The 18327-nt window shown below is 34.5% G+C and overlaps 2 protein-coding genes across 3 annotated transcripts in view; both read right to left on the bottom strand.

Annotated features, from left to right (window-relative positions):
• Nucleotides 1-18327, bottom strand: part of LOC126740177 (uncharacterized) — an 88852-nt gene that overhangs the window by 38167 nt on the left and 32358 nt on the right. The gene's annotated exons all lie outside the window — the stretch shown is intronic.
• LOC126740203 (40S ribosomal protein S21-like) lies at nt 4456-4904 on the bottom strand. The gene has a single exon (XM_050446142.1). It carries the CDS (start codon nt 4793-4795, stop codon nt 4544-4546), a length of 252 nt encoding a protein of 83 aa, XP_050302099.1. The 5' UTR covers nt 4796-4904; the 3' UTR covers nt 4456-4543.

The following is an 18327-nucleotide window of genomic DNA, read 5'->3' as shown; positions in this document are numbered from 1 at the left end:
ATATTATTTGGAATTAATTTTTGGTATTTGTCTAAAATAATAAAAAAATACTTTCCAATAAATTTTATAGGTATTGAGTTTTAAAATCACGTAACAAACTTGTTCGTTGTTTCGATTTAATTGAAAGTTGTTCTCCAAATTTTGTTTCCAATTTTAATTTAATAAAAGATTTTAGTCAAAAATGTCGTATTTCCTAAATTATTATCATAGATACAGGGACTGATGAAGGGATATTTTTTCGCTTACGCGCAAATAAAAATAGTCTGCAGCCAAACCACTTCGCTTTGATATCGGTATATTTGGTACATTTTTATCCGAGACAAAACAGTCCACTCTGGTTTGAGAAAATACAATTATTGTTCAAAATATCTGAGCATATACACTATGTATCATTTCGGGCGTTATTAACTGACATTCGTTAACAATTCCATTTTGAAGATCCTTAAGAGAGTCAGGCTTTTTGGCAAGACTTCCAAAAAACCTTGACCAAAGAAATCCAAATACCCCTTGGATTCCTTTGGTCAAGATCGGGAGATCGCAGACCATTCTACAGTACCTCACTGGCCAATGCACCATCCAGGAAATAGATCGTTCAAAAAATGATGAACGGCAGCGGCATAATGTTGTGGTACCCCATCTTGTTGAATCATCAGTTCATTTTCTAGAGGGTTATTACCTTGTTCAAGTAATTAACTTATTCTGGAATTGATTGCAGAAGTTTTTTTAGCATTAAGATTTGTATTTAAAAAGGATCAGGGATATAGGATATCAGTCCATACACAAGTTTTTGAGTTCGCTGTGGATGTTTTTCTGGAAATAACTGAGAATTAGTGTCGTTCCAGTATTGATAGTTTCATTTTGATAGTTGTGTCTATTGACTTACCATATAAATAAAAGGAGCATGCGTATGAGAAACATTTAGCTCATATTTGTAGCCATGACATTTGTCTAATATCAAAATTCTGTGAACCGTACTTTTAGACATGAAGGCGGATTCTCAATCATCTTCTCGAGACGTGACGTCTCGAGTTGCTACGAAATGCGATTCCCGATCCATTTCGTTCTCGCTAGCGAGTCGGGATCTATCGAGTTCATCTGTCATTTTCGCTCGGGACCTAAGAAGCTGCCGAGAATGGTAAACGAAGCGATCTATTGGTCGAAAAATCTCTTATTTATTTTTTTCGTTATGTGTGTCTATCTCTATCGGATCGGACATCGACAACGACAATCCGTTGCATAGAGAAATGAATATTGAATACATTTTTAATTACTCTATGATCCGTTGTTGGTTCATGTTCTTGAGCTTCAGTTTGAATTTTTTATATTTTGATTTTTTGTTTGGGAGTACAAGTACAGATTATTTCCAAATATTTTTTAAAGTTTTAAATCGATCCGCACCTTAGGCAGCGTGCAGTTGGAGAATCCGGTAAGTTGTTTGTTTATTTATGCATATTATTATAGGTTTGTTTTTTTTTAATTACCGTACTTTAATTTTACTTTAAATTTACTAATTTAAAGTAAATTTTATTTACTTTAAATTAGGAGCCTGCCATATAATAATCTTTATTAAACAGGTACCTAGGAAGAATGCAAATACAGCATGTGGAAGTTTATGGAAGACAACCGTGAATTTGCAAGGGGTAGACTTTCTGCCTCGAATGCTAGGGAGAAGTTCAAGGCACCGTGGGGAAATTTAACCACCAGGTTAAATCCCTTAGAAGGTAAAATCCTTTAGACTTGGTGTTAGAGATGTGAAAAAGTGGCAAAAAGTAAGCAAAATATAGAATATAATGCCAGATTTATACATTTGTTTAGTCACAATCACAAAAGTTAAACACATGCTGCTATAAGTGCCATTTACTGAATTATACAACAAACAAATTATCATTATAAAACAAATTTTTGATTGAAATGCGACTTTTATTAAAGTTTGCTTTGTGAGTGTCTGATATACAAATATAAAATCTGAGTTAGAATCAATAAAATATTTTATGTAAAAATTTTGTTTTAATTAGTAGGTATATATTTTTAGACATGGTCTGATTACAAAAGTAATTAAAAAAAAAAGCTGCCGAAATAAAAAGGTATCAAGAAGGCACAGGTGTTGGTCCAGCAACCCGTAAGGCTTTGTCAGATTTAGAACAGAGAATCCTTAACATTCTGGGCACTATGTTTTATGCAGGGATTGGTGTGGAGGAAAGAGGTGTAAGTATTTTAATTGATTAGGTATTTCTTTCCCTGCAAAATAGACCAATCATAAACAAGCAAATGGTTTTTGTTAAATTACTGTGTTTCACTTTTGTTTAAATAAAATTCTTGTTAATTAATTAACTGTTTTATATTGCGATTTTCAGATAAATGTTAGCATATCAGGACCTTCAACCTCAACAGCTTGTACCACAACCTTAAAGAAATCTATTACTGAAATAGAGAATAATAATAATTATGATGCTCAACAGCAGCATTCGACTTCTGCTGCTAAAAGGGGTAAGGAAAGTGAAGGTCCATGTGAGCAAGTATGCCCTAGGCAAGACCAAGACCATGATTACTTATTCTTTAGGAATCATAGTGAACCTCCTCCCAAAAAAAAGAAAAAAAGTAAGGACCCAATGGAAGCATATGAAGAAACCATAGAATGCTTAAAAAGCATTGAAAACACTTTCAAATGTGGTCTTTCAGAAATAAATTTGACTTTGAAGGAAGGCTTTCAATCTTTAAGTAAAAGGAATAATGACTTACCATAAAAAATAAACACAACCATTATTTGGTAATATATTAGATATACAAAATTTGTTAATTTAGTATAAGTTTTGTGACCAGAGTGAAATTTTTTTGTGATTTTTGTTCTATTCCTATTTTGTATTTATTTTTTAAGAGTTTAGTTATTAATTGTTTGAGTTGCTATCTTGGTTTGTATTTATTTATGTTATTTAAGTTTATGTCTCAATTATCTTTTTGTTAACTACTTTATTAAATTGTTTTTTTATATTTTTATTGTTTTAATTAATTAATATTATTGCTCTCTTAAAAAAAAATGCCATTTTAAATTGGCACTTTCTGTGGCTACCTATAATTTTTAGTTACTTCTTAGAACTTTTAATCTCCACCCACACTTCTCTGGTAGCCACCAGTTGCATAAAACCTTAGGGCTACTAAGAATTTCTGTTCCACCGATACCTTATCCCTGTGTATATGAGGTCTCAAAACTTCGCACAGATGCTGGAAGAGTGCTTTATTCACACGAAAGAGTTCTTTAAAGCGATTATCACTGATACCATTAAAATCAAAACTCTCTTTGCATTCTCTCCTTCTACGTCTAAAATCAAGATTGGCTTGTTGCCTTAACAAATGATAAAAAACTGGCAACATTTTTAGATCATTACTAACAATAAAAACACAAGAAAATGTATTATTAAATAATAGGTATTAGTCCTTTGCTACAAACCACAAACAAAAATAATAATAAAAATATCATATCAGAATAATTTAACAATATGTCAACGTCAAGTCTGTCAAATTACGAGTTTAAATTCAATGCTACCAATATAATTTTGACTTTTGCTACGACTACGACTCGAGACGTGTTGAGAATCACCCATTCGCTAGGTATCGAAATCTACTTCGAGTAGTCGTGACTTTCCGAGTCGTCACCTATCGAGAAGTTGAGAATCCTACTCCAGATATAGTTGCAATATTTCGAGCAGATGTATTAGGTTCCATCTCAAAAAGTCCCAACACTGCAAATTGTACAAATTCATTCCTCACACTGAGTGAACTGATGCTGAACTGGTGCTGAACTTATTTTTTCTGTTTTGTACTAACTCTGTTTCTTGAAACCTATTCATCAAATCCATTACATAAGGATGACTTATTATTTTATCCGGATAACTACCATAAAAACACGTGCTGCTACTCTAGCAGACTTTTTTTGTTGGCAATAAAGATACACCAACTCAGTTCTTTCTTGCAGCATATAAACCATTATTATCAATACTATCAACATCGCCAGGACTAGATTAAAGATTAAGCAAATACTTCTGCTACTGTTGTTATTGCTCACTTCAACAAAACACTGATACCAAAAAAAAATGTATGCAGACAACAAAATTACAGGATTGCAAGTTTTGAAGAATGTCAACCACATTTATTCATATTTCTTGAAAACGAATTAATAAAATAAAAAAATCAAATAGGGTTATATAGAGAATAAAATTACCTTTAATTCAAGGTATCACTCAACCTGTATTTCCATCTAAAAATTGACATGAAGGCTCTGGGAGGTAAGGGTATGACATCAGAGAAACCCAATTTCTGTCAATAAATGTCCCCCTAAATATTAAATTTGACGAGTTCGGCTGTTTCTGGCTAAAAAATTTATTTTTCAAGATTTTCAGGGTGGGCTGTTTTGTCTCGGACACCTTCTTTTGTAAATGTTACACATTTAAATGAAAGACCTTCTTTTTAAGAAGTTTAAGTAATGTTTTTATTCAAGGTAGTAATACATTATATTGGTTAACTTTAAAAAATAATAATTTCTGCTTGCCTAAGCATTCTGTGGAATAATGCCATCCTTCTTGGTTAACCTCACAATGCAATCATCAGATTCACCCATTCTTCGGATAGCACCACACAAAATATAGTTTTTCACCTTATCTGCCATTCTACCGGTGATCGGATCAACTTCAGCAATGGTAAGTTGGATGGATGCATGATCCTTGGCCTTTATGATCCTGCTCGAGGCGGAGCACTTCATTGGAACATACAGGTCAACGCAATCACCAGCTTCGTTTTCCATTTTCAGCGATTTTGATAAAAATATTAATAACGCCTTGCTTTACTTCACGAGGAGATATCTTCTATATCTGTAATCGTTATGGACAGATCTGTCAAAGTGATTAAAGAATTGTCATTAGTCAAATTTGACTAGTCATCTTCTTGCCTTCTAAGACCCTTTATAAGTTTAAATAACCAGGGTCTATTCAACCAATTGGCAACTTGTCAATACTTAACTGTCAGGTGTCATAGTAAATTAAATATATCCGTCAAATTCATTTTGCATATTAAGTCTATGACGTATTTTTAGTTTTTGAACCTTAATACGGGGTGAGTCTTAAGCGCCCCTCACACGATCAGTATTACTGACAATCTTGAAGACTGACAGTATTTCGTCAGTATTTCTCACGCGACCAGTCATCAGTCTGCTCGAATCGTCTCCTTAAGTGTGTTCGGTCACCAGTCTGCTGATTTGCTCCAATCCTCTGCTGCTTGAAGCAGTTAAACCGTGTTCGTTCACGTCATTTATCTGTTAGTTATTTTGCTATGGATTATAAAAAGGAAGCTTGCGCTGCTATTATAATTTTACATTTAACAAGTGCTAAACGTAATAAGCAAAAGAGACGCTGGATTAAGCAATGAATTAGTCAACGTGAAAAATATACCCATCTGAATTTATTAAATTTTATTAAAGACACAGATCCGAGGATTACAAAAATTATTTCCGAATGACATTTCCGAGATTTCTTAGCGTATTGATTTGTTTTTTTACATCGTCAATGGTCGCATTCGGTTTGTACTGCACAAAAATTTTAAGCAGAGCTTCATATCCTCTTCTTTTCTTATATCTGCCACAATATTCAGATATAATTGAATTCCACAATTCTGGCATAGAACCTAGGTCTATAAATTGCGTTAAAATTATAGACGTGTCAGGTGAAGCTATCGAGCTCAGAGCGGTCGTTTCCTGAGTTTCTTCCGTTGTGCACGGTACTCAACTTATCTCTGCCTCTGTCTCTGCACGGTGCACGACGCTATTCAGATTGACGACTGTTGGAATGATTGACACGGTCAGTATTTTCATTAATCTTTTAGCTCCGCCCCTCAATGACTGACGTGATTTTCAGGATCCCAAAAATCACATCAGTCATTCATTCACGACTGACAGTCTATCAGTATTTGCCCTCACACGATCAGTATTACTGACAGTATTTTGAAATACTGACAGTATTCAATATAAAAAACGAGCTCAGAAGCTTATTAATATTTTTTAAGACTGCAAAAATAAATAGATGAGCAGTTTGGTATTTGTATGGTTCTTTTGAATGTATAAGTTAAGATAACCAACCGCAGGCTACCTGTTCAAAACATACATGACTCTACATCATACTTTTTTAAAAAGAACAAGCAGGTAGGTCGGCATGGTATCACCCACCATGGCAAAAGGTTCCAAGAATGTCGCCGGACCAGCGAAATACAAACCATAAAATGTAACTTATGACGGTGTAGAACACCATGCACTCGCGGCGCTTTCGGTTTAGCCGGTCTGGGTACGAAATCATCATACAATGAGAAACGCCGACATAAGTGGATTTTTAACAGATAACCACTGGTCGTTTGTGCGCCATTCTTTCTTTTCAGAGCATGTTATTGTTGGATTTATTGAATGTTGAAAATCAGCAGCGTTGAAAATGTTATTAAGTGCCTCAGAATTTATTATGCAGAGCGAAAAAAAGATACGCATTAAGCACAACTCAGAAATACGAAGTTTAATTCTTATAACTGCTATAATTTAGCATTTGCTAATTATATACTTGCTTTCGGGTACCAGACTTTTCAGGTAAAGATTCCACGCAGTTGTTGAGGATATCTTGTAAGATTACCTAAGCTGCTTTGGGCAGTGCTAAATTGCTTAAAATCAATAGAATTAAAATGTTATTGCAATATGTAAATAAATAGAAGGTTTTCAATTAAGACTTGATTGGTTGTTGCAGCAGATGTCATATGCACAAACCTCCAATATTGTTAGTAGATTGCACACTTAGAACATTGTAAAATTATAATACGTAAACAATCACTTTACTTGAGTTCAATATGCGCTCAGGGGCAAGGGAGTGTTTTGTTTACAAAAATACCACTTAGAACATTGAAAGGCTAGAATTAGTAAACAACAACTTTGTTTGAGTTCAACATGTGCACAGGGGCAAGAGGAGTGTTTTGTTTACAAAAATATTCATCGATTCTCTGTTGTCAAGTTTACACGCACTTTCAAAATAGGAAATTTTTAGCTATATATCAACACATTCAATAATGTTAATTTAACTTATTGATGTTAGATTTTGGATTAAAAATTAAAAGTAGAAATAGATACATGTTATCATTCATAAAACATGTAATCTTATTCATTAAAAAACTTTGGATGATGACTTCTTTATAGAGTATCTTATTATATTTTATTAAAGAGGATTAGTATTGTTTTGCGCCTGTCAAAATAAGTATAACTGTAAAAGTTTTATAATATTATAGAGGGCGTTTTTTTACTATTTCTACATAAGCATTTGGCATCATTGCATCAGATGTTGCCAGCAAACAAACTGCCCATAGTTCTACGGCAAAGTATTCACCGTTTTTCTGTTGCCAAATTTACATACATTTTCAAAAGGGAATATTTTAATATTATTAATATTTGTGGTGGATTTCGGATTTAAAAAAAAAAGTAGAAATAGATATAACCTACTCTAAGAGCAAAAATAACATCTTCAAACAAAAAAAAAATTATTTACATTTTTATTCCTAAAACCGCTTTTAAAAAAATTGGAATGGCAACATCACAAGCGAAAGCTCAGTGATGCGCGAAATATCATCTTGTCAAACGGCTTTGTGTTTACACTTGTCATTTGTGAAGTTCTATATTTTTTCTTTAGTTTTTGAGTTCAAAAGGATAAAGGTCTCATTTGAGTGTTTTTATCAAGTGTTACAATGGTAATAACTTTTGCACTTTGTGCCACCGCATGGAAAAAAAGGCGATTTAAATTTAAGGCAATCTTTCCACCACTAAATACTGATACTATCATAGCATCACATGAAGGGAGAACCGTCATCATGAACGTAGAATAGTAGTAGAATTCTTCCAGCGTTGCTATGGAAATTTGGCAATTTAAAGAAGCCAAATTATAAATAATTATTATTATTAGTGAAGAGCATAATTTAGTACAAATATATTTGTACTAAATTATGCTCGTTGAATACTATGCATGTTTATTAAATATACCCTCTGCCCCCTGTATAAATTGTACGCTCAATCCAAAACAGCCTGTATTTATTCTAGTGTAATCAGTATTCTAAGTTAACCTCTAAAGTAAAACTTGCAATACTCTTTAATAGTTCCGTCGAATATTACAATCTGCTTTTCTTGAATTTTTTTCTATAGCAAATAATACGAACAAAGAAGATTGTCAAAACCATTTAAACCATAAAAAAACACAAAGCCCTATTTTTACGTGGCTTAGTTAAACCATTTATACCCAAATCAGTATTTTAATGACTCAATTTAATCTCTACCTGTTTCCTGTTTTTTTATTTAAAGACCCGCAATTTATTTATTTTTTTATTTCTCTTATCCTCGATCGAAAGTCATGTAAATTTGTGGTTTAACTACCAACTGCCACTTTTAAAATCCCATTAGGCATCTCATAAATTATAGTAAACAGAACTAGAATAAGAACTTAATAATTCGGCGGTTCCGACATATTCTTTGTGAGCTTTTAATTAAGTTAGATATGTATCTACCGCTGATCGTAATATGATATTAATTGTAAATTATTTTATAGCTTGGATATTATGGTATAATTAGAATATACCAAAAGTTTTTGCTTGCGCATTAAACTAATATAAGGTTTTTTGCCGGATCTTTAACTAATCGAGTCATCTTCTTTTTTTATATATCTTGCTTGATTTCACCATTGCTTTTTTAATTTGGAAAACTGCTCCATTGAATATAACTTACTATTCTCTCAAGTTTCTGAGCCAATATATTCTGTATTTATATTAGGTAACCAAAGTATTCTCAATTATTAGAAGTTACAATAATTAATTAATTAGAATAATTAGATATTAGAAATATACTCTCGCGTCAGGAAGGCGTACACTATTTAAATCCAGCTCTGAAAACCATTATAGACGTCATACATTCGTTAGCTTAAATAGGTCTTCATTTTGATTCTTTAATTCTTTATCAGGTTTTTTTGTTTTCTGTTTCTATTCTCTTGGTTCCTACTCTCCACACTTGTTCGATAGTTGCTCCATTAGTTCGACCTTTTTACTGCTTTTATATGATATCCAAATTACGTGCCAAGCTTCTTATTAAAATTAGTTTTGAAGTACTGCAGAGGTTTTAATTAAAAGCACCTGTAATTTATGGTTAGTAAAACGCTCTCTTCAATAGTCTTAAATATCTCAAAAGCCTTTACAAATGAACATTTTTAATTGTAGTGATTTAACTGGAATTAAGGTATTTAATGGCCGCAATAAATATCTTAACATCATCAAAAAACGTAGAGCAATTTGTCTTTATTTCCGCACCTTTACAGAAAGTTAACGCAGTAAAGTAAGTGCTCTTGCAAAAGTATTGCAGCTGCAAATTTGTTATTGCTTTATTTGATCTTAATGGATACGAATCTTGCAGAGTGATCAACCAGTATGAGAATCTACTACTAAAGTCTACTATATAAAGACACGTTTATATAAACTGCTTGGTATCTAACATAAGATAAAGAATATTTATCTCAGTGACAATAGATCATGATGACGATCAGCACTCCAATGACTCTAAAAAAAAGGAATTTATTTCTATTGTCTTCAGATGTATAAATATTTCTTCACGGTACCAAAGCGACCAGTACCCCTTTTGTTTTTATTCTTATAGTAGACAGTAGATTTTCAAGATAAAAACTTTCGAGTTATGTGGGTGTCCGTAACAAATGTAACTTTTAAGGTGGTTTTTTAAAGGATCATTCTGGGGTATTCAGTAGTTAATATTTGTCATTTATCTTGTTCAGGGACCAAGTAAAAAAAATAATCTTGTAGATATTTATATCTTTTAGGTATCTGAAGTAATAAGACTCGAAAGTTAAAGAGTAAAATTAGTAAAAAGTTTAGAGATTTACCCTTATTGTTATTTTTTAATTAACCCTTCGTCTTCCCGGGTGGGGTACAAATGTACCCCATACATCTCTTTTCTTGCATATTTGCCCAAAAAAAGCTTAATTTTTGTGAAAAAATTATTTTCTGTTAATAAAAGCTTTGTAAATATTTACTGCCTTTTAAACCACATTTTTTTCTCGGTTTTTCAAAAATAAAGTTGTTTGAATAGCCTGGGGTACATTTATACCCCACGTGGGAATGCACGCCTACTGGTACCCTGCTATGGTAAAAGGATGTACTCGCAAAAATATAGTTTTGAGAAAAACGCGTTTTAAGTTAAAAGTTGGTTTTTTTTTCTTGTAATCCAAAACGCTTCAAATTTTTACAGAAGATTTAATATTATATTACATTAGAGGTAAGTATCTAATTTTTATTAAATTGTTACTAGTTTTTGAAAAAAAGTCAATACATTGTTTTACCAAAGTATTTCTAAATTTTTATTAAGCCTCAAACTTTGACAAAATAATGTAATAACCAATACATCTTTTTGCTAAAGTAAAAGCGTTTGATTTCATTCATAAAAACTTACCTATTTGAGCTATTGTATAATACATTATTTGGCAAATCGCTAAATATATATTAATGCTGATTTGGTATATGAAATATAAATACAGGGTGTTTCCTAACTACGGTACGAAACTATACAGGATGAATCGTTAGGTCGTTTTATGAAAAAAAGTTCCTATGAACGTATGTCGGGAGTTGCTTTGTTTCTGAGATACAGGGCGATGAAGGTTCAAAAAAATAACGATATTTTAAAAATACTATAACTATCCTTAAACCGATTTGGTTGAAATTTGGTGCAGTTATTTGAAGTTATAAGACGCTTATTTAGCTGTAACTAGATTGAAATTATTAGGTCCTATTGAAATTATTAGGTAACTTATACACCTAGCAAAGGCAAAGCAGTTATTTTATTGTCTACGGAACATCATGATGATACTATTGCAGATGAAAAATATAAGACCTCATAATAAACCTCATATTATAATCCTCATACTATACTACTATAATCCTCGATATAATAAACCTCATATTATACTTCATTATAATGATAAAAAGGATGCTGTAGACACCACAGATAAAATGGTAAAGCAATACTCTGCTCGTAGAATTTGCAATCGATGGCCAATGATGAGAATCGAGCCAATGAATGTTGCAGATGAAAAATATAAGACCTCATAATAAACCTCATATTATAATCCTCATACTATACTACTATAATCCTCGATATAATAAACCTCATATTATACTTCATTATAATGATAAAAAGGATGCTGTAGACACCACAGATAAAATGGTAAAGCAATACTCTGCTCGTAGAATTTGCAATCGATGGCCAATGGCAATTTTTTGCCAATTATTAGATATTGCGGCACTAAACTCTTTTATTTTATGGGACATCAAGTATCCAAAAATCAAAAAATCTAAGGACGACCGACGGTATTTTTTGCTTCAGTTAGGAGAATCTTTGGTAAAAGAATATATTGTACGAAGATATAATAACTCAGGACGCTTGAGCAAGACGCTAAGGCAGTATATGCGGGATGTTGTTCCAGACTTGGCGTCTCCTCCAGTTGAAAACCAAAATGAAAGACTTAAAAGTGGACGTTGTTATCTCTGTGATCGAAATAGAGATCGCAAATCTAGACAACTTTGAAAGGAGTGTCAAAATTTCGTATGCGCGGAACACCATGTAAAAGAAGTGAAGTGTGTTAAGTGCAAAGAAAATTAACTATGATTTTTTATCATTTGATTAGTTACAAGTTTATTTTATGTATTTGTATAATTAAAAACATGTAAATGTATCAGTAGTATCATTTTCATGATGGGGTACAAATGTACCCCACTTGAGACTTTACGTAACTTTTCTAACATAGGAAGACGAAGGTTAATTAAATCCTTATTGATTTTATAGTATATTAAGCAGTTTGGTCTTTTTCATTTTTAAGTATTCTGTCATCTCCTCGTCCTTTCATATCTCAGATATTTTAGATAATTTTGACCTTTTGAAGCTTGATAAGACATTTTTTTTGAGAATAGATGTACGGCAGTACTGTGTGTTAGAAAAAATATTATTTGACGAAAGAGGTTTTATAGGAAATTTCTATAAGTTTATCCTGAAGTCTTTTATTTATCCAAGACTCCTAAATATTCCGGAATGCAGAATCTATATTGTCTCTTCGACTTCATTTAAATTATTTTTTACGACAAAATAAATAACTGCAGCAGTCTTATTCCAAAGCTAAAACTGGTTCCAACATAATTGACATTGATTTCGCATCATAATTAAGTTGGATGACACTAACAACTTAGCAGATTCCTTGGTCAAACGTTCAACTTTAAGTAATAAAATAATCCTTTAAGGTATCCTCAAATTTGCGAAGAAATTAAAATTACAATCTATCCCTAAGAAATTATTGCAGTTTGTCCATAATCAGCAGTATTCTGTTTCTGTATAAGTTTATCGAGTTAAACTTATTTGTGAGCCTTATCATTCTTTTGATCTTAGCAGCTAAGTTCTAAAAGTCAAAAAGTGTAAACCCCAGTATAACTCCGTCGTCACAGCTGATCGTTCTTTATAACTCTACGTAAGTGGAGACACCCCTTATAGAGGAAAGCTTCGATAAGAAGAGCTTTCTAATCCAGATTATTGATTTTGAGATCCCATGATGTAGATATCCATTTTTTTCTCTATCTAACGCATTACCATTATAAATTTGTGAGAGGTCTCCTCGGCCATGCTTCAGCTAGGACACAGCGAGCTGGCAGCCATACCTAAGAGATGCCTATGCCAGTTGAGAACAGTTAGGTTGCACTTACGTGCAACAGTAGTTCTTGCAAGTTGTTGCAAGTAAGTGCACTATTGCAAGTAAGTGCTCCCCCTGTGGGGGAGAAAGGGTGTCTTACTTAGCCTGTAGACATCTGCTGTTCCTGATCCAGTTTTCTCTAGATTTTCCAGCTTATGAATAGTTATCCAGGAAATGAAACATTTGCCTATCATAATACTAGCTTAACTAGATTTCTAGGTTTCATAACCACATATCTTTCAAAACATCTTAGAAGATTAAACGGCTAGAATTAGCATTGCCGCGGAACAATAGGAAGTTTGTTTGCTTGCAACAACTCTGATGCAATGATGGCAAATGCTTATGTAGAAATGGTAAAAAAACAATTTATAAGATCATAAAAATTTGTCACTTATCTAATAAAAAGTATTTTTATGGAAAATAAATATTTTGAAATTATTATAAATTTCTTAATAATTTATGTCTTAAGACACAAATGTTTAACATTTTAATATGCCATTTTCTGCCAAGATAACAAAAAACAGAAAATTAGTCCTGTTAATAAAACCATTGACAAAACTCGAGTTTTTTAGTCTTTATAGCCTATTAATAGATAAGTATTTCAAAAAAAAATATTTGAATTTTAAAATAAAAAGATTCATTTATATCACATACACATCACATTCAAGTTTTTATTTAGGTTTATTTCTATGATCCCATAATAAAAGAATTCGGTTCTAGTCGACTTTAGGTATCTCCGAATTTAACATTTTCTTTAATAAAACAATAAAAACAAAAAAAAAATCATGACAATGTGTACCTATGTTCGATATAAACACGTTTTCGAATATTCGCCGCAAACACTTCATAGTTTAACAATAATGAGAGTAAACTATGAGCCGACGAACCCAGGCCGACGCCTGGGTCCAGATTTCAACAGTGCTAATTTTACTTTTTTTCTTTTTTTTTCTCTTTATTTTCGTGTAAAAAACATACCGAAGAGACCCATAATGTATTATTTATTGTTTTGGTACTTTTTAGATTTCGATCCGAATTAAAAATAATATAAAACATAAAGCATATTTTATTCCATTTATTTAATCCACGGACCTGGCCCTACGCCACCTTGTGAGGAAGGTGCTCTGGCTAGTGGCAAGGCCTGTCTGGGTGCGTTTCTAGACATTGAAGGGGGGTTTGACAACACCCCTTTCGCATTAATCTGCCAAGCACTCGAGAGCCGCAGCTCGAACCCTGTTTGGTTAGCTGGATAGAGGCCATGCTCTCGAAACGTCATGTATCTGCCCAGCTCAACAACGAGATTGTCGAAACGTTGGCGGGTAGGGGCTGCCCGCAGGGAGGAGTATTGTCCCCTACCTTGTGGTGCCTTGTGGTCGACAGCCTGATAAATCTTTTAAACAATGCTGGCCTATACACACAGGCCTACGCTGATGATCTGGTAATCCTTTGCCCGGGGAAAGACGCCGTCTCAATGCGGGGCCCTGTGATGAGAGCCCTGCGTATGGTGGCCATATGGTACCTCTCGGGGGTCTCAGGATTAACCCCAAAAAAGCAGAGCTCCTGCTGTTCACGAGGAGACGTACCTAACTTTGGCACGCCCCCTGTTATATCTCTAGGTGGCGTGCAGCTGCATTACTCTAGGACAGTTCGGTTTCTGGGAATCAAGTTAGATTCCAAACTCTGTACGATCATGCAGACACGAGAATTAAGAAGGCCACCTGCGCGCTATGGGCCTACAGGCGGGCTTTCGGCAATACCTGGGGTCTGTCTCCTAAGATCCTCCACTGGATCTACTCGCGCATTGTGAGACCTCTTTTCACATACGGAGCTATCGTTTGGTGGCTATGTACGGAGAAAGCGAAAATTCGTGCTCAACTGGATAGAGTCCAACGTCTTGCATGTCTCAGCATAACGGGTTCCATGCGGACGGCGCCAACTAGAGCGCTCGAGGCTCTGCTGAGTCTTCCGCCTCTGGACCTCGTTGTGCAACTTGAGGCAACGAGGACTGCGTACATGCTATACGTTCTCGGCGAACTACGTGCTGGCGAGACCGGTCACGCAAAAATTTGGTCACGGGCCATACAGGAATGTCCTCTTCTTCTGATGGGCAGTGACTGCATGGCTCCAGTGACTGTGGACTGCGAGGGATTCGTGACGCACATTGCAGGTAGAGAGGAGTGGCAGCATTCCAACAGACCTACATTGCTAATGCGTTGCGGTCGCGTCAATGAAGGGTCTGCTGGACAAGTGGACCCACCGACGATGGACTGAGTCCCCTGGTATGAGACAGACCAAAGCGCATATAGGTGAGCCCTCTGCCTGTCTCACCAAAAATCTACTACACCTAAAAAGACGCAAAATTCGGCTAGTGACAGGTCTTTTAACCGGTCACTGGCACTTAAGAAGCCATATCCATACTATCGAGTGACTTTAAGTCCTCGGTACACTGAAAGGGCCTTATCGGTTTCTCTAAGGCCGTTGGGCTCTGGTAACCCCCGGTGGGGCATGACGGGTCCATTAGGAGACCTATATGCATAACTGCCTTGGCAGCTCACTGTTTCGACAATTCAATTCATATTTTATTTAAAATTAAGTCTAAAGAATATTAATTTTTCATATAAATAACAAAAACAAAATGCCCTTCCACTTTCCTTCATTATTCTTTTTTATTGACGTTTGACATAACGCCGCGAGGTGACAGGGTTGCCATACATGTTCTTTGATTAAAGAATTTTTTATTTTTTCCACATGAATGTTTTTAGTATTTTGGGCTCGGTTGAATTGCCTTGGGTTAATTTTGGGTTGCGTTAGCACACCTGTGTGTCGGGTTGGGATGGGTTATGTTGGGTTGGGTTGGGTTGTGTTGGGTTGGGTTGGGTTGGGTTCGGAGCTGATAAAGCATCTTGTTAAACACAATACTGAATACTACAGGGAACTATTTAATCAACTACTGCGCTCTGGTACATTCCCAAAGAGAATGGAAGCAAGCAAAACTTATACTTATAGAAAAGCCAAAGAAAACTCTAACAGAATCCCTAAAATACAGACCAATATGTCTCATTAATACTGTGGCAAAAGTAATGGAACATCTAATAAAATCACGACTACTAAGAGAAATAGAAGAAATAAAAGGTTTTAGTGAGACACAGTATGGGTTTGTTAAAGGCAAATGTACAGTCCATGCAATAGAAAAAATACAACGATGCGCAATGCAGCCAAACACGTATCAGGCCCTTATACTATTGGACATTAAAAACGCCTTTAACACTGCTTCCTGGGAAATTATTATACAAAAATTGAGAGAACTAGATATTAGTGATTATCTAATTAAAATAATAGAATCTTATCTAAGCGACAGGACAATAGTTATAGACAAAAACTGTGAAGAAGAAGTCAGAGGAGGAGTACCACAGGGATCGGTCCTTGGTCCCACACTGTGGAATGTCCTTTATGATGGCATAATGAGAACTGCTGTGCCCGAAAATGTGCAGCTTATCTGTTATGCCGACGATATTGCAGTGATGATCTCGTCCAAAAATAAAAATGAACTAATGTGGAAAGCAAATGAAGCTCTCCACACAATAGAGATGTGGATGATGGCAAACAAGCTTCAAATTGCGCCTGAAAAAACAGAAGCTATTCTTCTGGGACATAAATGGCAAAATGATATATACTTCAGACTAGGAAGAGAGAATGTCACACCACAAAAGCAGGTAAAGTACCTAGGAAAAATCGTCGATAGACGACTGCAATTCGGCAAGCACATTGAGGTCACATGCAACAAGGCCAAAAAAGTAATAACATAATGCTGTTCTCCCTAATATTGGAGGGCCGACAGACCAAAAAAGAAAAATATTGGCAATGGCTGTACAGTCCGTGATCTTGTACGGGGCACCAATATGGCGCGCATCATTAGCAAGTCAAAGAATACTCAGGGCAACAAAAACTATATAAAGGCCTATGGCTCTCAGAGTATGCAGCGCCTATTACACCTTTTCAACAGATTCTATTTTGGTACTGGCAGGATTACCCCCACTCCATCTCTTGGCTGAAGAGAGAGCCAGACTTTTCCGATATGGAAGAACAACCACAGCTGCCGAAAAGGCAACTGAAAGAAATGTCACGATACGATTATGGCAACAAGAATGGGACATTTCGACAAATGGCCAATGTTCACGAAGACTTATAAGAAATATTATGACATGGATCCATAGAAAATGGGGGAAATTAAACTACCACTTGGCACAATGCTTCACGGGTCATGGCACCTTCGCTAATTATCTAAAAAAAAGAAAAAAGAAACAAGATGCACTGTGTTTATTTGGGAACAAGAAGACAGCGCAGAGCACGCGATATTCACAAGCACAAAGTTTACACAAATGAGGACTACTTTGATAAATAACATTGGGACAATTAACCCAGAAAATCTAATTGAAAAAATGTTAAGCTCCAAGAAAAAATGGACACTTGTCGAAGACTTCCTGACCAAAATCACGCAAACTAAGATAGAGTACGAACTACAGATTGAAAGAAACAACAAAGGATAAAAGGCAAAGCTAGATATTATCAGATGTTTAGTCAACTCCATGACAGTTCCTGGTAATATTGTATCAGCTAGAGAGGATAGGGTTTTTAGTGGGTCTGAGTGAGCTCCAACCCCACACTCCTCTGGGCGATAGAACAGGGTTGGGTTGGGTTGGGTTGGGTTGGGTTGGGATGGAGTGGATTGGGTTGGGATAAATTGTTTTAAGTTAGGATGTTGAGCACATGAATTATTTAATTGTACACAAGCAAAAAATTGGTATAAATTTTTTGCTTGTGTACAAGTTTGTTTTGCTTGTAACATATTCACTAGTATAATGTAAAAACACTGCTATCTTTTTGGCAGATAGATTTAGATGTCTTTCATGTTTTCTCTTATATAAGATATGCTTTTTAAATGTGCTTGTTTCTTATTACTTGCATTGAGCTTTAGAGAAATAATTTTGTTTATTATAGAAAATATACACAATTTGGCAATATCATATGTCAAAAGTTTGACAATGTAATTATCAATAGCAACGAGTTTAGATCATCAAATAGAGTAGAGTAGACCTCATTTTTTGACCTAATTTAAAGGAATTTAATATTATTTTTTAGCGTCCTATGTGAATAATCCGCAATTTTTTTTCTCTTAATGTATTCTTTTCAAAGTACTCTTTATGCTCAAATTTTAAAATATTGCAAAATCGGAGATACTTAAAGTCGACAAGACCCTAAGGATTATCTCTAGGATCAAAATGTTAGTTGAGGTGAATTTAGACGAAGAATTATAGGACATAACCTCTAAATCTTTAAAAGTGTTATTGTTTAAAGATAATAAAAGTAAACTAATAATTTATTTTTCAAGGCTTAAGCTTGGCCTCTGAATTTTCTTCTTTATTTTTGTGTACAAAATTGATCCAAGTCATTTGATCCAAGTATTAAATATTTGGTACCCACGTTGTAAACGTAGCTATTGTCATGAAAGACAAGTGACAACGACGGTTTTCTTAAATTGTAAAGA

This window comes from Anthonomus grandis, chromosome 1 (assembly GCF_022605725.1).
Source record: "Anthonomus grandis grandis chromosome 1, icAntGran1.3, whole genome shotgun sequence".
Lineage (NCBI taxonomy): Eukaryota > Metazoa > Arthropoda > Insecta > Coleoptera > Curculionidae > Anthonomus > Anthonomus grandis.
Note: the sequence above shows the minus strand (reverse complement) of the source record. Positions and strands in the feature narration are given on the sequence as shown.